Source organism: Ochlerotatus camptorhynchus, unplaced genomic scaffold (assembly GCF_037179485.1).
Source record: "Ochlerotatus camptorhynchus isolate MF236.1 unplaced genomic scaffold, CSIRO-AGI_Acam_v1.1 ptg000023l, whole genome shotgun sequence".
Taxonomy (NCBI): Eukaryota; Metazoa; Arthropoda; class Insecta; order Diptera; family Culicidae; genus Ochlerotatus; species Ochlerotatus camptorhynchus.
Window position 1 is genome coordinate 455390 of NW_027040515.1, and position 21482 is coordinate 476871.

The 21482-nt window shown below is 41.0% G+C and overlaps 1 protein-coding gene across 1 annotated transcript; it reads left to right on the top strand.

Annotated features, from left to right (window-relative positions):
* The first annotated feature begins 10826 nt into the window (after nucleotides 1–10826).
* Nucleotides 10827–14444, top strand: Ak2 (Adenylate kinase 2). Its single transcript, XM_065228294.1, has 3 exons — nucleotides 10827–10979; nucleotides 11066–11195; nucleotides 13151–14444. The coding sequence occupies exons 2-3, from the start codon at nucleotides 11085–11087 to the stop codon at nucleotides 13769–13771; spliced, it is 732 nt and encodes a 243-aa protein (XP_065084366.1). The 5' UTR covers nucleotides 10827–10979; nucleotides 11066–11084; the 3' UTR covers nucleotides 13772–14444.
* The last annotated feature ends 7038 nt before the right edge of the window (nucleotides 14445–21482 follow it).

A 21482-nucleotide genomic window follows, 5' to 3' on the forward strand; every position in this document is an offset into this window, starting at 1 on the left:
TTTTGATACCTTGCAATTGAGAGATGTTGTTTTCATAGCCAATACTCAAAAGTTTCGCAGGGTGGTCACTCAACCGGGAAAGTCAGGAATCAAAAATAACCGGGAATTTGATTGCAATCTCATAATATGTTTGTATGTATTTTGATCGAATTCTGTTAACTTGTTCACTATTTGAACTGTTTACCTCTGTGTCTTTGCTTTACATGTGCGCTGTGCATGTAAACTGACTTAAACTTTTCAGAGGATTGCTTATCGACTTCATTTTCCTTAGTCTGGGATAGAAAAATAAGTCCTCAGCCTCAGTCCTTACCAATCAGACTTACATACGGCCACTGAGAATAACTCATAGAGAGAGTCACTTCTACTCAGAGGTATGGATAAATTTCTAAAAATTGCAGGAACTCAGCGCTGAAATTTTACAACTGAGTAGAAGTGACACTCTAAGTTATTCTAAGTGGTCGTACATATATTGGGGTCCGACTATCTGCCCATAATCGCATATCAGTCCCATATGGATAGGAAAACAAGCAAAGATGGGACTGATATGCGATTATGGGTAGTACTGCCGTTATACGCATAAGAGTCCACGGTGCATAAGGATTGCATAGAACATGGGACAGTTATGAGTATAACGGCAGTTATAGTCCTCTAATTTTAAGTATGGACGTCTATCAAAAGTTACTCAAATCGAACCGTCAAACTGTACTGCTTTGCTCGATTGGAACAACTTTTTTCAGTTTTGTGGTGACAGTCGTCCATACTTTTACTAGAGTGCTTTAGGTTCGACTCGTGCTGTGCGGATCAGGCATTCCCTTTTGAAGAGTTTTCTTAAGGCCCACGCACATTAGATCCGGATAGGACGCGTTGCGGCAAAGTGAAAGCTAAATCTATTGTCTAACTGTCAAATTTACGTCAACGCAACGCAAACGGATCTAATGTGGGTGGCCCTTTAGACCGGGATCTTATTTTTTAGCGTGAAATCTTCACACCTGTTCGAGGCAATAAAAAAACAAAATTTCTGTTGAAAGTGTTTGAATTACCTAGATAATTTTAAGATTAATATAAGATGTAATTCTTAATAGGATATCTATGGTATTTTCTTAGAATCATCGCAAGATGTTTCCAGAGAGTTTCTTTCAGGAATCCCCAAGAATTATCTTTTGGTTCCTTTTGGTATTCCCTTGAAATTTTCGTCCATAATTCTCTGTATTATACCCCTTTAGGAAACCGCTTTACGAAATTGACAAAATCCAAGTTTGAATCGGCCACCGTGGCGCTGCAATCGCAGCGGTGATAAGTCCGCAATAATGTGCCAAACTGAATTCATTTTTGAAATTGCGACCAAAAAACTATTATTTTCTAATTATTCTAGCGAGTTTCTGTGGAAGTCATAACTTGATCCGAGCATAAAAGTAGTAGGTACTCTTAATGGCTAATGGCACTTAACGGCTATCTCTATGTGGGCTCCGTTTTAGTTGGGATTCCGTTAGTTAGGTGTCCACCTATATCGATGTCCAAACGTCATTTCTCGCGTATCTTTTCAAAAGGTTTTAAGTAACAAATTTAAAAAAAATCGAGATACTCGATACAAACTATTGCTCTTCTACACTCATTTATCACATATCTAATGGATGAAATCCATGTGAATTTCACATAGCTTTCTTGTGATCACATGGCAGCAAATACCACCACAAAATCACATGAATATTATGAGGCCGATGAAATTCATATGAAAAATCACATAAAATTAATGTGATCGCATAAATTATATGTAAAATTCAGAATCTAAATTTCAGATGAATTCCATTATTTTTGATTATGGATGAAAATCATGTGCTACATGAAAAATATTTTCGGTGTATTATTGTATGTGATACAAAAACACCCATTCAAATTTACTTTAATTTATTTAAGATAATCATAGGTCAAAAATTGTCCCAATGTACAGTTTGAAATGATGGGTACGTGATTGTGACTTCGGACATTTGGACCGAGATTTTGACTACCTAACATGATTGGTACTCATTTTCTAAAGGCGGTGCATGGCAAACCAATCTATGGTTAGGTACTCTATTCTGAAATCTGTGAAAGGGAATCTATTATCATGTAGAACAAACGTCATTGAGAAAAATCGTCCAATTGACTTCTTGTCGCAAGATTTCACCAATACAACGTTGAATCGATTTGTTTATTATTTTCAACCACGAAATCAGCTGTCAATGTGTTCGACTTGACAGCGGTTTGTTTTTTTTTTATTTTCAACCAGTAAAATGCTTGTATTAGTGAAACTGCTAACTAATACTAGAGAACTCTTTGTAACATGTCCGATGTACAACTTGACTAGTTAAAACATGCTATACGATTTTTTTCCGAGGGGGGCGACTCTATCTACGATGCAGGAAGTATTGTGTTTTACTGCGGCTAGCTGCGCGTACGCTGAGTAGATAGAAAGAAGATTTATCTCGATTTGAAGATTTCCTGCAACAAGATGATGCGCGATGCAAGTAGATGCGAGAAATGAAAGAAGATTTTTCGAAGATTTATTCGCTAGTGTGAGAAATTATGAGCATCTAGAATTGAGATTTAGATGTGTCGCCCCCTCGATTTTTTCTATGTTGTGGCATGAGTTCAAACTAAAATAGTGATTTTCCGTTTCTACTGAATTTTCGTACGTACGGTAAAAATAGTATTGCAAAATGTAGTATCCTAAACAGTTAAAATGATAATCTGTCGAACTTCAACTTCGATTTTCTCAAAATGGCGGATATGTTACATTGGGCTATTTGAAAAGTGACGCGAGATTTCTGCTGATTCCTTTTCTTCATTAATTCTTTTATTTAACATCGGTCTCTGTTCCGCAAAATAGTGCCAATCACCAACGGATATCGATTGCCATCCATTGACGGCAATCGAATGTGCAGGAAGGCAGCTTCCAAACCTGCGTAGGATATCGCACCCAGTGAAACACACATGGGCCGGGACCGACGGTTTTACTTCCCTTCCGAAGGAAGACGTGACCAGATATGTTTATGCCTCAGAAAAGTCCCACCGACCTCGGCTGGGATTGAACCCAGACTCATTGGGGTGAGAAAACAGTCACGCTTACCACTACACCACCGGCGCCGGCTAATGCTTATTCCTTTTTGAATGGCTCATGTATGCACGCAGAGAAATACTTTTTAATTTCAACAAGATTCTGTATTGAATTCAATAAAAAAAAAGTTGTCTCCCGGCTAACGATAAATATTGACACCAATAATTTTTTTTATTGACTTTAATGAAAATAATTTTTGTCTCTATAATATAGATAACTCATGGACCAAAACATATTTTCTTTGAAATGGCGAAACAATCTTTGAAACAACAATTTATATTTGTTGAATCAACTTTTTATTTACTGAGTTAGCAATATTATTTTCGAAAAAATCTTTGAAAATACAAGTTTTATTTTTTGAATTAAAAAATAAATTGTTAAATCAACCATTGTCATTCATTAAATGAACAATATAAATTGTTGGTTCAATGATATTCCTTTTTTGGTTTCAGTTGTTTGAACAATTTGGTTTTTTAATACATTTATTCCATTTAATTATTTAATAAATTTATATAATTACAATTACCGTTACAATTGATTTTTTTATATATATAAATCAAAAAAAAAACGAAGCGTATTTAGATGCGGTGCCACCACATGACATGAAAAACTAACTGGCTAGACGTAATTTTTGAGGTTATGATGCATTTTACACTGTTAAAGACTGGCGTAAGCTTAAATAAACTGGAGTTTTCTTTAGTGATGAATTTCGTATATACTGTACCTGTGGCTCGCTTGGGAACAGATTGCGTAGTTCAGCTGCTCTATCCAGCAATTCGCAGCTTGGAAAACTTATATTTAAACTCATCCACAACAATGTGCGTGATGATCTTTTTGTCGCCTCTCGACAGGAAATTATCTTTTTGATATTTGTGGATGATTACCTGACCCTTGGTCGAAGAGCCAAGTAAATAAGTAGCCGTGCAGTTTTGTCGAGTTACTTTGTTTTCTGCGGTACCAGCGATTACCTGCAACGGCGCAAGCTGTTCCGTTAGAACAGAAATGCCCTGTTCCTGTGAAAGAGAAAAATAGAGGCATTATAAATCAAATATATAATGATCATAAACTATGTCAATATTTTTTATGGGAAAATAATATCCATATTTACCTGTGCTTTTCTCCAGGTGTTCAGTCCGAAAATAAAATTTGTTCGCTCTGCCAAAAAGGGGACCGGAATTAGTTCTTCCACTTCACGACGCTCGATGATCCTTAATTTTTCGGCTGTTTAATCGTTAGCTGGAAACAAACTATTAATTCAAGGATTTTTCATCAATTAAATGCAGAAATTACTCACCGATAAAATAGTCAATGACCGCCGCAGACAGTCCAAAGCTATTTAATATCTCCACGGTTTCAACGATTTCAGCGGACACTTCTTCCACCACGACCTCTTCAATAGAGATTGCTAAAGTATAATTGTGTAAGTGATTTGTTTTCTTTGGGAAAATTTTCCGCTATGAAGTTTTTTTTTCCCGATGAAAACATTTTGCGTATTATACGTATACGTGACGCACACTACGTACGATAAACGTCATCAATCACTATAAATACTTCCGACGAACTCATTTTGATTTTTAGATGTCACAAAATGGCGGTCACTTTGCCGACTGCACTTGACATCCCAAGTAACAATTTCCAGTTGAAGAAACGCTTTCGTTTTGATTTTGTTCAGCTGCAAGTTGAATAATAATTGCACAATGTGTTAACCACAACTTTTATAAAACCCTTGTTTACACTGGTTTGGAGAACCTATACAACTGCAACACAAAGGTGTTGTCTAACGTATTCAGTAAAACGTTTATCCAAAATCAATTTCTTGTTGAAGAAACGCTTCCATTGTGATTTTATTCAACTGCATGCTGAATAATAACTGTACAATTTGTTTATTACAACTTCTGTAAAACTCTTGTTTACACTGGTTTGGAGAACCTGTTCAACTACAGCATTATATGTATACGCGGTATAGGAGTAGAAGCAACTTTTATACAACGTTTATAGATACATATTTAAACTCAAGCTTTATTATTTTGGTGAAAGCTCTTATACAACGTTTGTAGACACTTCCTGACAGCTACTTTGAAATTTAGTAGAGAGGAAACCTGAGAGGCGTTTGTTACACTCTTTTATGGCTCCTAAATAATCATTGTACAGCAAGCGGTGAAAAGCGTTTATAGCACTTTTCAATGACTCCTTAACAACCGGATAGAAGCAACTTTTATACAACGTTTATAGATACATATTTAAAGTCAAGCTTTATTGTTTTGGTGAAAGCTCTTATACAACGTTTGTAGACACTTCCTGACAGCTACTTTGAAATTTAGTAGAGAGGAAACCTGAGAGGCGTTTGTTACACTCTTTTATGGCTCCTAAATAATCATTGTACAGCAAGCGGTGAAAAGCGTTTATAGCACTTTTCAATGACTCCTTAACAACCGGATAGAAGCAACTTTTATACAACGTTTATAGATACATATTTAAACTCAAGCTTTATTATTTTGGTGAAAGCTCGTATACAACGTTTGTAGACACTTCTTGACAGCTGCTTTGAAATTTAGTAGAGAGTAAACCTGAGAGGCGTTTGTTGCACTCTTTTATGACTCCTAAATAATCATTGTACAGCAAGCGGTGAAAAGCGTTTATAGCACTTTTCAATGACTCCTTAACAACCGGATAGAAGCAACTTTTATACAACGTTTATAGATACATATTTAAACTCAAGCTTTATTATTTTGGTGAAAGCTCGTATACAACGTTTGTAGACACTTCTTGACAGCTGCTTTGAAATTTAGTAGAGAGTAAACCTGAGAGGCGTTTGTTGCACTCTTTTATGACTCCTAAATAATCATTGTACAGCAAGCGGTGAAAAGCGTTTATAGCACTTTTCAATGACTCCTTAACAACCGGATAGAAGCAACTTTTATACAACGTTTATAGATACATATTTAAACTCAAGCTTTATTATTTTGGTGAAAGCTCGTATACAACGTTTGTAGACACTTCTTGACAGCTACTTTGAAATTTAGTAGAGAGGAAACCTGAGAGGCGTTTGTTACACTCTTTTATGGCTCCTAAATAATCATTGTACAGCAAGCGGTGAAAAGCGTTTATAGCACTTTTCAATGACTCCTTAACAACCGGATAGAAGCAACTTTTATACAACGTTTATAGATACATATTTAAAGTCAAGCTTTATTGTTTTGGTGAAAGCTCTTATACAACGTTTGTAGACACTTCCTGACAGCTACTTTGAAATTTAGTAGAGAGGAAACCTGAGAGGCGTTTGTTACACTCTTTTATGGCTCCTAAATAATCATTGTACAGCAAGCGGTGAAAAGCGTTTATAGCACTTTTCAATGACTCCTTAACAACCGGATAGAAGCAACTTTTATGCAACGTTTATAGATACATATTTAAAGTCAAGCTTTATTGTTTTGGTGAAAGCTCTTATACAACGTTTGTAGACACTTCTTGACAGCTGCTTTGAAATTTAGTAGAGAGTAAACCTGAGAGGCGTTTGTTGCACTCTTTTATGACTCCTAAATAATCATTGTACAGCAAGCGGTGAAAAGCGTTTATAGCACTTTTCAATGACTCCTTAACAACCGGATAGAAGCAACTTTTATGCAACGTTTATAGATACATATTTAAAGTCAAGCTTTATTGTTTTGGTGAAAGCTCTTATACAACGTTTGTAGACACTTCCTGACAGCTGCTTTGAAATTTAGTAGAGAGGAAACCTGAGAGGCGTTTGTTACACTCTTTTATGACTCCTAAATAATCATTGTACAGCAAGCGGTGAAAAGCGTTTATAACACTTTTCAATGACTCCTTAACAACCGGATAGAAGCAACTTTTATACAACGTTTATAGATACATATTTAAACTCAAGCTTTATTGTTTTGGTGAAAGCTCTAATACAACGTTTGTAGACACCTCCTAACAGCTGCTTCGAAATGTATTAGAGATTGAACCTGAGAGGCGTTTGTTACACTCTTTTATGACTCCTAAATAATTACTATACAGCAAGCGGTGAAAAGCGTTTATAGCACTTTTTAATGACTCTTTAATAACCGTTGTGTAAGTACTCACAATATTCACAGATTAAAATTAGTTTAACAATTGTCGTGGTACGCCAAAATAATTGCTTGTACAGTTTTTATTAATTTAATTTATTTGTGCACATTGAAAAAATATGTAATTATGCCATAATTCACATTCTGTGATCATGGAGGAAGTAGTAACAAGCATCTGTTTAATCTTTGATTGATATTCTTTCAATTAATCTCTCTAATCATTAATTGAGAGAATTTATCTAGAAATGTTATCGTTGATTATATGATATATGTCTTAAATTAATGTTTGCATTTATTAATAACACCTATATATAATTTACCTCTACTCCACCAAAGGTTTCTCGAAGCAAGATTCGAACTCATGATCCCGGATTGCCAGCCGCTTCTGTTTCCATCTGCTCTATTCTTGAATACATATTTTGATCATATGAGAGAAGTATATCAAGCTCATCTTGAGTAACTTCTCTTGCAGTCGAATAATCATTGCCTTATGGTTATATAAACATGCCTATCACTTGTGCTATTTTTAGCAACAAAATTGTGGTTGGTCGAACGTAAACAATCATTTAAGAGTGCTCCTAGCAGTTTTTGAAGCTTTTAACCAAATGGCAATACAACTACATTCTTGTACAACTCTGGAAGCTATTATTCAACGTTTGATCAACTCAGGTGTTTTATAAGAGCTCCCAATGGTTTGTTTTGATGCGTTTATTCCACATCTTATATGGCTCCTGTCAAACAGTTTAACCGAACGTAAACAATCATTTAAGAGTGCTCCAAGCAGCTTTTGAAGCGTTCAACCAAAAAGGCAATACAACTACATTCTTGTACAACTCTGGAAGCTATTATTCAACGTTTGATCAACTCAGGTGTTTTATAAGAGCTCCCAATGGTTTGTTTTGATGCGTTTATTCCACATCCTATATGGCTCCTGTCAAACAGTTTAACCGAACGTAAACAATCATTTAAGAGTGCTCCAAGCAGCTTTTGAAGCTTTTAACCAAATGGCAATACAACTACATTCTTGTACAACTCTGGAAGCTATTATTCAACGTTTGATCAACTCAGGTGTTTTATAAGAGCTCCCAATGGTTTGTTTTGATGCGTTTATTCCACATCCTATATGGCTCCTGTCAAACAGTTTAACCGAACGTAAACAATCATTTAAGAGTGCTCCAAGCAGCTTTTGAAGCTTTTAACCAAATGGCAATACAACTACATTCTTGTACAACTCTGGAAGCTATTATTCAACGTTTGATCAACTCAGGTGTTTTATAAGAGCTCCCAATGGTTTGTTTTGATGCGTTTATTCCACATCCTATATGGCTCCTGTCAAACAGTTTAACCGAACGTAAACAATCATTTAAGAGTGCTCCAAGCAGCTTTTGAAGCTTTTAACCAAATGGCAATACAACTACATTCTTGTACAACTCTGGAAGCTATTATTCAACGTTTGATTAACTCAGGTGTTTTATAAGAGCTCCCAATGGTTTGTTTTGATGCGTTTATTCCACATCTTATATGGCTCCTGTCAAACAGTTTAACCGAACGTAAACAATCATTTAAGAGTGCTCCAAGCAGCTTTTGAAGCGTTCAACCAAAAAGGCAATACAACTACATTCTTGTACAACTCTGGAAGCTATTATTCAACGTTTGATCAACTCAGGTGTTTTATAAGAGCTCCCAATGGTTTGTTTTGATGCGTTTATTCCACATCCTATATGGCTCCTGTCAAACAGTTTAACCGAACGTAAACAATCATTTAAGAGTGCTCCAAGCAGCTTTTGAAGCTTTTAACCAAATGGCAATACAACTACATTCTTGTACAACTCTGGAAGCTATTATTCAACGTTTGATCAACTCAGGTGTTGTATAAGAGCTCCCAATGGTTTGTTTTGATGCGTTTATTTCACGTTCTATATAGCTCTTGTCAATCAGTTTAACTAAGGTGCTATAAAAGTTATCGTAGGTCTTATAAAGCATATAGTTAAACCGAACGTAAACAATCATTTAAGAGTGCTCCAACAGCTTTTAAAACTTTTAATCAAATGGCAATACAACTACATTCTTGTTCAACTCTGGAAGCTATTATTCAACGTTTGATCAACTCAGGTGTTTTATAAGAGCTCTCAATTGTTTGTTGGGATATACACTGACAAAATGTATCAACAAACTTTTTTTTTAATCGACGATATTTTTAAACCCAAAAATATGTTTTTTTGAATTTATAAGAAAATATTGTAGATTCAATAATAACTAATTTTAGAAATAAAAATATCGAATTGTTGAATTCAAAACTTATATTTTTAGTTTCAACTACATGAAAATTCTCTGCGTGTGAGCAATTTGGATCACCAACATTAATGACCATACAAATTTGGTTGTTTAATACCCCGGACAGACTATGGCTTATATCATGTAATATAAGCTGTCTTGCAATGAGCACTCATACATAGGATTTCAAGTGAAAACTAGATGTATGGGTGCTCATTGCAAGCCAGCCTATATTACGTGATATAAGCCATAGTCTGTCCAGGGTATAACTTCGAAAAATATACCGATTTTTATACATCTCTAATAGAGCTTCGTTTTCTGAGCACAACGATAAATGTATCGATCCCGTATGCATCAAGATTAAAATTTTTGATCCTTGACACAAAATCTATTCGCTGACAGCTCGCTCCCTTATACCCCGTTCACATTACAGCGTATATCACGTGATATACGCTGTCTTGCAATGAGCACTCATACATCTAGTTTTCACTGGAAATCCTATGTATGAGTGTTCATTGCAAGACAGCCTATATTACGTGATATAGGCTGTAATGTGAACAGGGTATAAGAAATATCTGTTTACCTCAATAAGCCTAGTATACAGATCGAAGCGAAACGAAAATTGAAGCACGCGAAAAATCATGAAATTTCGCTAGCGAAAAAGGTTGTGGACCATTTTCGCAGTTTACAGTTCATGTGAAACGAAATCGATCAGTATACACCTCCGGTGAAGTGAAAATCTGACAGATACGCTCTTTCTCGAAACGTCAACTTTTCGCTTAGCTGCTGCTCTTTTCGCTAGCGCGGCATGCGTGTACACGGTGTACATACAGTTCAAAGCGTAGTGAAAAATTTGCCAATTGCGTTTTTCACGCAGGTGAAAAATTTAGTATTTTGTATGAGGTTTTCGCTCCGCTTCGATCTCTATACAGGCCTATACCCATAAACAATGAAATTTATGATCAAGGCACAAAACTGGCATCTGCCGCCGTGTTCGCGGAAAATGTTTATCGTAGCCACGAACACGCGTTGGTGAGTTGGTTCGTAATCTATTCCGGACGAATTATTTTTATCTAGTTAAAAAATGGCCATGGTTTTGACAGATAGGATCGCTGCACATTTGAATCGGCATTTTAGCTATTCAAACTAACGGGGCTCTACGGTATCCCCAAGCAATTTTAGCACATACAATTTTTCTCGAGACAGGACGCTTCCTTCAAACCTTAATTTTCCCCATCATGCATTATATCGTGTTTCCCGTCCATGAAAAAATCCGTGCTAAAAATATCGTTCCTGATCGACAGTAAAACGATAAGTTCGAACACCGTCAGTCCGTCACTCGCACTTTCTCCAACCGTTCGTTCACTTCACTCCGCGATCAGCTTCGCATCAGTCAGTCGTTTGTCAGTGCCGTTCGGAACCAGCGAAACACTCGTGTGCGGGTCGTTTCTACCGGGGAACCTAGTGTGCTTCAAATTTTCATTCCAACAGCGCTTCCCACCAGCGTCAGCTTTCTGCTCATTTCGTATTTTAGCTTGGTAAGTTTCCGGCACGTTATTCCCAAGTAGTTACCCGTGTTTACCGGTTACAATTTCTTTCCTGGATCGTCAAACTAAACAAAAAGTACAGTGAGTGCGTGAAAGATGGCCCCGAATGCAGCAGCCGCCGCAGCAGTGCCGATTCCTGAGCAGGAGCAAGCCATCGGTATCAATGCCATCCTGTTGGGACCGCCCGGTTCGGGCAAGGGAACGCAGGTAAGTCGAATTTCTATTGCCATCTATTCGCGAGCATTGGTAGAATTTAGCAAGAAGACATTTTGACCTTGATCCGAGGGGTAAGCGAAAATTTACTTCACCCCACCGTCCCGTGCCGTGCTACGTGTGCTTATTCCTACATTGTTGTGGTGCCTTTCGCGATTATGATTTTATTAAAGGTGCATTACATAACTTCCTTAGCGCTGCGATATTTAAACGTATCTAGCTGCTAAAATTATCAAAAGCCAAGGACTTAGTTTGCAAGCTTAACTTGTTTATCAGACATCGCTAAGTTTGTTCTTGATCCATCCAGTTTGGCGGTGACCACCGAAACCGCGAACATTTAGCTCTTGCGGTAATGAGAGGGAAACGAAGCGAAGAAATGAAGCATGTTTTTATCGATGTGGCGTTATTTTGCTATTTCAAGCTTTAAGGCCCCTTGCTCCAATGAATAATGACAGGATAATTTATTGTTATCAGTGTGCAGCAATACGCTCAGGTGCACTCTAGCTGCATAGCACTGTTATCTGCAGAATGGACAGATATCTAGATTTAGGGACAAAGGTCACTTCTTCCTGAGCCAGTAGAGTCGCTTGGTATAATATCTAATCTAATTTTAAATACGCGCGCAGTGCTGCTTTTTCGTATGGATTTCGAAACAGATTGATGATCTGAAACGAAAATGAAAGTTGCGGTGAATGAGCTGGGATTAATCTTGACGCGAATTACATATACCTATGTCGGTACCTAGTAGAGGCTCGTCTTATGTTCTCCTCTAACAAGCGGGTGATGGCGATCGTGTGATTTTGCTTTCTTTGGAAGTTAGGAACAACACTTTCACAGTGCCACGCTTGTTGTTATTTTCGTAGTAGACGTAATGGAAAGAATCTCGTATCAGTTCTGTCCCAGAGGCAGTCAAGATGATAACGATATCGAGCCGTAAAATCGACGGGTTTGTTTTAGTAACAGATTTTACGTAATGAAATTGAACATATGACTGAAATTCACTTGAAGCTGAGGGTGTAGGTTCTACACAGTAAAATGTGTAGGGCTGAGGTTTTTCTTCTTCGTTAAATGGGAACAAGGAAAGATAATTGAAAAAAGAAAATCAACCTCATGGAATTAATTATCTTGATTAAACAAACATCACACAAAATCTGGAGTTCATAGGATATAAAAGATATTGAAACTTAGAAAAAGCAAATGATCAAGAATTCCAAGATTAAAATTTTCAATTCCGAGCATAGGTTTTCCAAAAATGTTGAGAGTACTGAAATTTTGCAACATTGTTTAATTATCAGCATTTTTTGGCTAAAACTAAATTTTCCACAACTTGACTAACGCAATGATTTAGAAAAGGTTCATGAATTTGTTTTTTTTTTAATAAAACTAATCTTTCCTAACCCTTTCCCGCTCATATTTCCCGAGTTGGAGGCGAACCAGCCCCAGGCTGAAAGCCTCCCTAATAAAAATAAATCAATCAATCATATTTCCCGTTTCCTTACAAAAAGGGGCTGTCCATAAACCACCTAGGCAGTTGAACATTATTATTTTCCTTACGTCCATGCACACTAAACTAACTAAAAGAATCTCGAAACTTTGTTCTGGTCGCAAGAATTTTCAAATTACCTCGATATACGATATACGGTATTATTGAGAACCTACTTCCACTTCCAACATAAGAATCATACAATTGTTTAAAAAACATGCCCCAATGAGTGTGGAGAAGAGCCCCCCTTCTAATATCCTTTCCCGAAAAATAATATTTGGTGTGCCGTTTTTTACTATTGCAGAAAAAAATGTTCATATCTCCGTACATTATTTTTACGAATTACTTCGAAACAGGCTTGCAATTGCTCATTACAGCTTAAATGTTATTATTCAGAATTATGAAACTATTTATAAGAAGCAGATTATTATTTTAAGATTATTTTCCAACTTCTTTCAATCCGCAGGCTCCCCTGTTGAAGCAGAAATACTGCGTGTGCCACCTGTCGACTGGTGACATGCTGCGTGCGGAAATCGCCGCCGGATCCAAGCTGGGCGCCCAGCTGAAGAAGGTCATGGACGAGGGCAAGCTGGTGTCCGACGATCTGGTGGTCGATATGATCGATTCCAACCTGGACAAACCGGAGTGCAAGAACGGATTCCTGCTGGATGGATTCCCCCGCACGGTGGTGCAAGCTGAAAAGCTCGACGATCTGCTGGAGAAGCGCAAAACCGGACTGGATGCTGTGGTGGAGTTTGGCATCGAAGATAGCTTACTGGTGCGTCGTATTACTGGTCGTATGATCCACCAGGCCAGTGGTCGATCGTACCACGAAGAGTTCGCCCCACCCAAGCTGCCAATGACGGACGACGTGACCGGAGAGCCACTGATGCGTCGTAGCGACGATACCGCCACAGCACTGGTGAAGCGTCTCGAAGCCTACCACAAACAGACCAAACCATTGGCCGAATACTATGCCCTGCGAGGACAGCATTTCAGGGTCGATGCCGCTCGAAGTGCGTCGGACGTATTCGCCAACATTGATAGTATCTTCAAGACCCAGCGAAAAGCACGGTTGGGTCTGTAAGTGACGTCGCATTTAACGCAAATCCCCCTCCTAGTAAGGTCAGTTATTGTTTCGCGTTTGAGTTTTGTGATTTTGTTTTATCATGCCGCCGGAGATACGTGTAACCGACGAAATATCCCAACAACCATCAAACTACCTTGATTATCAAAGAGCGAGACAGAGCGGGTGCAACTGGGAACGATTTTCGCCTAAAGTGTATCCTATTCGTTCCGTTGTGCCCTTTCACCCGTCTGGGATTTATTAATGTAACCGTTTGTAAAACATTTCTACAAACAATCAAGACACTCTAATCATGTACCGACGACAAAGCTAACACAAGTAGGTAAACAAAGGAATTATCTATTTAGGGAACTCCCAGACAATTTAGTATTTTTAACAAAATTTAATAAGAATGATACATCGTCAGCAGATCAAACTGTGCTGACGTGCGTATTCATATTATGGAAGAGAATAAATAATATCAAGTGAAAAGCATAAAATGACGATAAATGGTGAAGGTCAATATTCCGAAATAATAGATCGAAGGATAATCCTTGCTGGTTCAAGTGAGCAAAGCGACTTGAATGGATCGGAAAGAGTAGCAAGCAATCGGTTCCAGGCAATATCTGTTTTAAATGTTTAACGTTGTTGGTGGAAGCAAAGCACATTAAAAAGGATGATATTGTGGTTCGAAGCAACATTGGCTGTAATCGTTCCGTAGAGAAAACAATTGAGAAATCCTTTGGCAATTGGGGGACTTTGGATCAGTTCTTAGGAAATAGATAAAACAAAATTTGCTGAACTTGAATCTCCATGGAAAATGCCCCTAGCCAAATTCACTTGGTGCTTTATGGGCTACACAAATCGCAATGGGGGCTTCCCTTAGTTCAGTCGGTAAAGGCAAAGCTACAAAACAAGACCATGATGGAGGTGGCTGGGTTCGATACCCGGACCGGACCGGTATAGGAATTTTTCGGAATGGAAAATTTCTCGACGACTCAAGCTCAACTCAACTCAACCATTTGCCGAGTTGAATTTAACTCGTGCAGGGCCAATCAGACAATCTTAGCGAGCCTATGTGCAGTTTCTTCCAAATCTAAGTATAAGTTTCGTATGGAAAGAAAATTCTCTGAGTCAATTATTCTCAGTCGCTGAATTGGTATGATTGGCCGTGTGGTGAAAAGTGACATTTCGAAAGTTATTCGCTATGTTCGAAAATGCCTGTGCTGTCGATCGACCGGTTTTCGAGAAGAACTCAGCCACGGTTGTCAAAATTTAACTTCTTGTCTGTCAGAAATAACCACGCTCGGATAGCAGGGTTAATCGATAACTTTCTATCTGTCAAATTTTAACCAAAAGTTAAAAAAATCCGCCAAACGGTTCAGAGCCTAAGTGAAACCAGTCAAAATTGAGTTCTTTGACAAGTATCCAATTTGAGTATTTTGCAAAGATATCGTTGTGAGTTAAATGTAACTGTTGCATAAAGAGTGGATATTGTGTGAAAAAATATTTACAACTGGATTTTATCTCAGCAAGTTTTATCGCAAAAATTGCGTTTAATTGACTTTCTTCAACGTTTAAATTAGGCATTATTAAAAATAAAACATAAGGGACTATTAATTAACTACAAAGACAGTTTTTTGACGTAGGATTACGTCTGTGCTTTCTATAAGGGGGTACACTTTGTGAAAACCGAAAATGGAACGGTGTAACAAAATTATGAAAGATTTTGAACATTAATAACTCAGCTGCCCCTGGACCAATTTCAATAATTTTATCACCAATCGATCGAATATTTCTACGCATAAGTAGCAATCATCAGTCGGGAGATGATTTTCAACAATAAACTATTGAAAAAGTGGTAATGTCCAATGTTCAAATAAAAAGTGATGATTGTATCACTGTTTTCATGAAATAAACGTTCTTCCCAAACCCAGTCGCCATAATCGAGTACCATTTGGTTGCACATCATTTTGATTTAACCTGAAAAGATATAAAAGAGCGCTGCTGTCTAGGCTCAACTCATCATTCTTTGCTCGACTGTCGAGCTGTTCAGTCCGTATTTTCGCTCGAGTTTTCGATTCGATTTTGTTTCGTTTTGTGCTGTCGCGTTGCGCCGTGGAAGTGTCGCCACCTTCTCGCGTTCTGGCAAGTTTAATTGAACTTGCAAACACGACACAAATGGTGCGTAAACGTGCCAATGACCCTTCAAAGAAGGTGCTAATCAAGCCCAGCGCGTCACAGGATGACGCCGGAAAACGAGTACTGCAAGCCAACCAGTATGCAGTACTCCCGGAAGAAAATGGCGATGGTGACGCCGTTCCCATTGCAAGACGAGAGCGGATTGCCCCGCTTTTCACACCGGTGAAGGATGTTGCCAAGCTGGGTGCCGAACTGGCAAAACACAAGCTGCTGCCTCGCTTCAAGCTTTGCAGCATCGGTACCAAAATCATGTGCTCCAGCCTGGAGGAGTACAAACAAATAGGAGGTTTCCTGAAGAACAACAACGTGGACTTCTTCACGCATGATCTGCCATCGAGCAAGCCACTGAAGGTGGTTTTGCGTGGATTACCGTCGTTCGAGGCTGCTGCGGTGAAGTCCGAGCTGGAGCGGCTTGGGCTCCAACCTGAGGCCGTGTTCCAGATGAACCGACGTCCCAACCAAAACACCAGCTTCCGTGATCAGTTGTTCCTGGTGCATTTCACGAAGGGATCCACCAGTCTTGTGGCTCTGAGATCCAAAATCCGGGGCCTGTTTTAGGTCATCATCAGTTGGGAGCATTACAAACCCAAACATCGTGATGTAACGCAGTGTATGAACTGCCTCTCATATGGCTATGGCACCAAAAACTGCGGCAAGTGTGCTGGAACTCACTCAACTACGTCCTGTGAGCAAGTCGATGACATCGAGCCAACGTGTGTCAACTGCTGTGGAAACCATCATGCCTCCAATCGCGGATGTCCCAAGCGAGTGGAGTTCATTAATATCCGTCGGAAGGCCACAATCAACAACCAGTTCGGTCGCCTTCGTAATCATCGTTCGCCTCCTGTACTAACGGAAGTCCAGTACCCAGCTCTCCAGCCCCGTCGACATGTTCCGAACCTAGCCCCGCTTCCGCTCAACAACCAACAAGCCAATTCCAGGTTCATCCACCGCCTCTGGTTTATCATACGCTGGTGCTGTCTCAGGTGAATCTGTCGAAGATTCTCCGTTCACCTCGGAGGAACTTGTGACGCTCGTGGCCGAGGTCATCATCATCATGCGTACCTGCAAGACTCGATCTGAACAGCTTCATGCTGCCTTGTCACTCGTCACCAAGTATGGACCGTGAAGCTATAAAAATTGAGCAGTGAGCGATGACGCTTGGGGCCTCCTTTACCACGACCAGTCAATTGTTGCTTGTTAGGTGTGAAGGAGTGGACTAGCCACCACCTTCCTACTGCTGCTATTGCTGCTCACCACGCTGCCGAAGCGAAAATAAGCTAATGCCATTTTTTTGCCATTTAAATGATCTTTATTTCTTGTGATTGTGTGGTTTACATGTATGAATTTGTTAAGTGACACAGATGCGTCTTTTCAACTTTAGTACATTTGAGATTTTAATTATTATTTACAGTTCCTAGTCCTATCAGGCCTATTTTGAAGTATGACCACCTTAGTGGGATTGGTATGATTTGAATTGGAAAAAGGAGACTACTTATAACTACTATTTACAACTACAACTAACCTACAACTACTATGTACACCTAACCTACTATATACAAATTGCTTATCAAAGCATGTTCTGATAAATTACATTTTTGTGCAAATTTAGTCTTAATTTCGTTAATTTTGGAATCTATTTTGGCAATGCCTGCCTCTTCATGTAAATTTGTTATTCTAGTGTCGAAAGGACGATCAAGAACCATCCTCAGCACTCTATTCTGAGCGACCTGAATTTTGTTCCTGTGAGTCTGTGCACATGATTCCCACACCGGAGCTGCGTAGAGGATTGCAGGTGCTATGATTTGTTTGTAGACGGCCAGTTTGTTCACCCTTGAGAGCCGGGATCTGCGGCAAATCAGCGGATACAGACTCCTAACCAAGGCGGAACACTTGACTACGGTTTTCTCCACATGCGAGCGGAATAGGAGCTTTTCGTCAAACAACATCCCGAGATAGGTTACTTCGGCGGACCACTCAACCCTTGTGCCATCCATGATTACAGTACAAGATGGAGCCGGTTTCAGTTTGGGCGATTGCCGATGTAGGAACATGATCGCTTGTGTTTTGGAGGGATTGATTTTAATTTTCCACGTGGTGGCATAATCAGCAAAGGCGTTAAGGCATCGTTGAAGTTTGTTCGTTATTTCGCGAGGCATCCTTCCTTTGACGGCTATTGCGGTATCATCTGCGAACAGGAAAAACACGCAACCGTCTCCAAGGGGAGGAATGTCGGAAGTGTAAATGCTGTAAAGCAAGGGTCCCAGCAGACTGCCTTGCGGGACTCCAGCTGGGATGGAAAACGTGTCTGAAAGACAACCATTCAACGATACCTTAAACGACCTTTGCTGGAGGTAGTTACGGGTAATTTTAACCAGATGTAATGGAAAGTTGAAGTTACAAAGCTTGTATACAAGCCCATTGTGCCAGACATTGTCAAACGCTTTCTCAACGTCTAACAAGGCCATGGCTGTGGACTTGGATACAGCTTTATTACTTCGGATGTTATTCATCACCCGCACTAGCTGGTGATTGGTGGAGTGCCCCTTTCTGAACCCAAACTGTTCCGGAAGGAGAATGTTATTTTCCTCGACAAACTTGAGCAAACGATTGAGAATGAGTTTCTCGAACAATTTGCTCAGCGCTGAAAGGAGGCTGATTGGTCTGTAGCTTGAAGCTAGCGTTGGGTCCTTCCCGGGTTTGCGGATAGGTATGATTTTCGCTGTCTTCCAGATACTTGGAAAGTAGTGCAGTTCCAAGCATCTGTTGAAGACAGCAGCCAGCAGAGAGTGAACCTTCATGCTGAGATTTTTCAACACTAGGTTGAATATTCCGTCAAACCCGGGGGCCTTCATGTTTTTGGTGCATTTCAGCGCTGAGCAAATCTGTTCCACTGTGATTCTATCCTCCGGAGGGATGGCACAAGGGAAGGAATCAAGGTTGAGTACGCATTGTTCAACCTGAACTTCGAGCGGACTTTGGATGTTGGAGCCAAGCATGTGCGATTTGGCAATATGCTCACCAATCGCATTTGCTTTCTCCTGAGGGGTAATTATGAGCCGATCGTCATCATTTTCATCTTTTAGTGGCGGAATGGGTTTAGGGTGCGTCTTTAAGACCTTGGCAACTTTCCAGAATGGTCTGGAGCGGTCGTCCAGATTCTGGACAAGCCGCCCGAAACTTTTGTTCCGGAGTGAGACCATTCTGGAAGCAATCTCCTTGTTCAGATCGGCCATTTCACGTTTCCTCGCTTGATCTCCAGTCCTCTGAAACTGGCGTCTACGAACATTTCTCAGGCGAATTAAGAGTTGGGTGTGGGAATCAATAGCAATAAACTTACCCCTCACAGGAACTCGTCGGACGCACGTCTCGTCAGCCACGGTTATGGCTTGGTGGAGTCCCTCCAACGCTCGGTCGATGTCCTCCACGGTGTCAAGCGGCGGGTTGTCGATGATGTGCCTGTCTACCACGCGTCCAAACTGGGCCCAGTTTACGTGATGATAGTCCTTGCGCAGGCTTGAAGCAGGAGCCACGTTGCAGCCCAGCTCAGACACCACCGGTTGGTGGTCGGAGCTGAGTTCGTTCAAGGCTACCGGCTTGGACAAGCCGATATTTGTCAGGAACAGGTCTAGCGTCGATGGGTTGCCCGCCGGTGAGATGAATGTTGGTTCATCCGAAAACCAAACGGAGTACAGCCCATGCTGTGAGTGGTCGAACAGGAGACGACCGTTCTGGTTCTGCTGGTAGTTCCGCCAGGCCTCATGGCGAGCATTCAGATCTCCTCCAACTACGAAGCGGGAACCGGTACGGGTGATGGTGGACAGGTCCTTCTTAAATTTAGCCGCTAGTCCACTGCTGGCGGCACACTGTCGAGGGCAGTAGACGGCGATGAACTGGACGTATCCAGTCGACGACTCCACCTCCACACCAAGGGCCTCGATGATAGAGGTGCGGATATGGGACAGAGTGTGGTATTTTATTCCTTTCTTGACGACGACCGCAACACCACCCCCCCTGGAGCTGGTGCGATCAAGCCGGATAATGTTGTGGTCAGGCAACCAGAAGCTGTCGCCGGACTTTAGATGGGTCTCGGTTAGAAGGCCCACGTCGATGCTGTGCTTGCGGAGGAAGTCGGCAAGCTCTATCCTTTTTGCTCTTACGGAGCAAGCATTCCAGGTGACGATAGTTAGCGGTTTAGACGCCATACTGGATGATGAACTTACCGAGCACTTGGATCTGTTCGGGCTTATTGCGGCACTTACGAAGAGCACCGGACATGTTGACGAAAATTTCCATCAGTTCATCCGCTGAGAACAGATCGGGGTTGTTGTTTTGCGTTGTTGGTTGTCTCCAGAATCCAGGGGGGATGGAGAGCTTTGGCCAGCAGAATCACCGGAAGCTTCTTGAGGAGGGGCGGGTTGCACCCGCGAATTCGCTTGCCTTTGCTGGGGAGCACGAAGAGGCGGAAAATCCTCCGTCCTGAATGCTGGGGTTTTGTCCTTCTTGCGTCCTGGTTGATTGTTGCTTGACGCCTGCTTTCGGATGCGTTTGAAGTCCTCGCGTTTGGAGCACTGTCTGTCGGAACCTTGATGTGCACCACCACAGTTGGCGCATTTTAACGCCACGGCTCCATCCGCAGGGCAGTTGGAAGTGGCGTGTTCTTGAGCGCAGTTGCTGCAGCGTGGCTTGATGTTGCAGTTGCGGGTACCGTGACCAAAATTGAGGCACCGCTGGCACTGCGTTACGTCACGATGGCCGCCACGGTATGGCTCCCATCGTACGATGATGGAGTAGATCGATCGGATGGCTTGCAGCGCATTGAGAGTCACCGTCCCTTTCTGGAAGTGCACCAGGAAGAGGCAATCCGGGTATGTCTTCACGTTTTCGTCTCTCCTTGTCATTCGGAATACAGCGATTGGGGCTAGCTTGTACCGGTTGATTTCAGCTTCGACCATCTTGGGGTCGAAATTTGGTAGACCCCTGATGACTACCTTGAAGGGCTTCTCGCCGGGGATGTCGTGCGTGAAGAATTCCGCCTTGGAATCCTTCAGATATTTCACGGCCACTTCGTACTCCGCTTTTGTTCGCAGCATCACCTTGGTGCCGATCCTGCCAAGTTTAAATTCAGCGGCAACGCCCAGCGATGAGAGATCGCCAATCAGCGTGTTGAGTGGTACTTGCTTCACCACCAGTGGAGGAAGCTTGATTTTCACCGCACTCGGGCCGGCAGAATTCTCGGTTTCGACGGCGTCGCCGAAATCACCGATGTCGCTGGCGTTCGTCGCGGTAACATCGTCGCGTCCGCTCGTACCATCGGATTGTCCTTGATTCTTCTTCCTCTTTTTCGTCCGCTTCACCGGGACTGGTTTGGTATTTCCAACATCGGTGGGCAGAGTAGCGTACCTATTTGAGGTAGGTACCGAGCTACCCTCACCACTGTTCTTCTTCTCCGCTTGGTCACGAAGTCTGCTCCGAGAGCGCTGTCTTCCCATCACGCTATGCGACCGACACTACTGACGACGCGACGTAC

Excerpts from the sequence above, each read along its gene's own strand:
- Ak2 (XM_065228294.1), top strand. The coding sequence starts at position 11,085 with ATGGCCCCGAATGCAGCAGCCGCCGCAGCAGTGCCGATTCCTGAGCAG. Across the intron at positions 11,196-13,150 it reads GTTCGGGCAAGGGAACGCAG|GCTCCCCTGTTGAAGCAGAA; the intron begins GTAAGTCGAATT and ends TTCAATCCGCAG.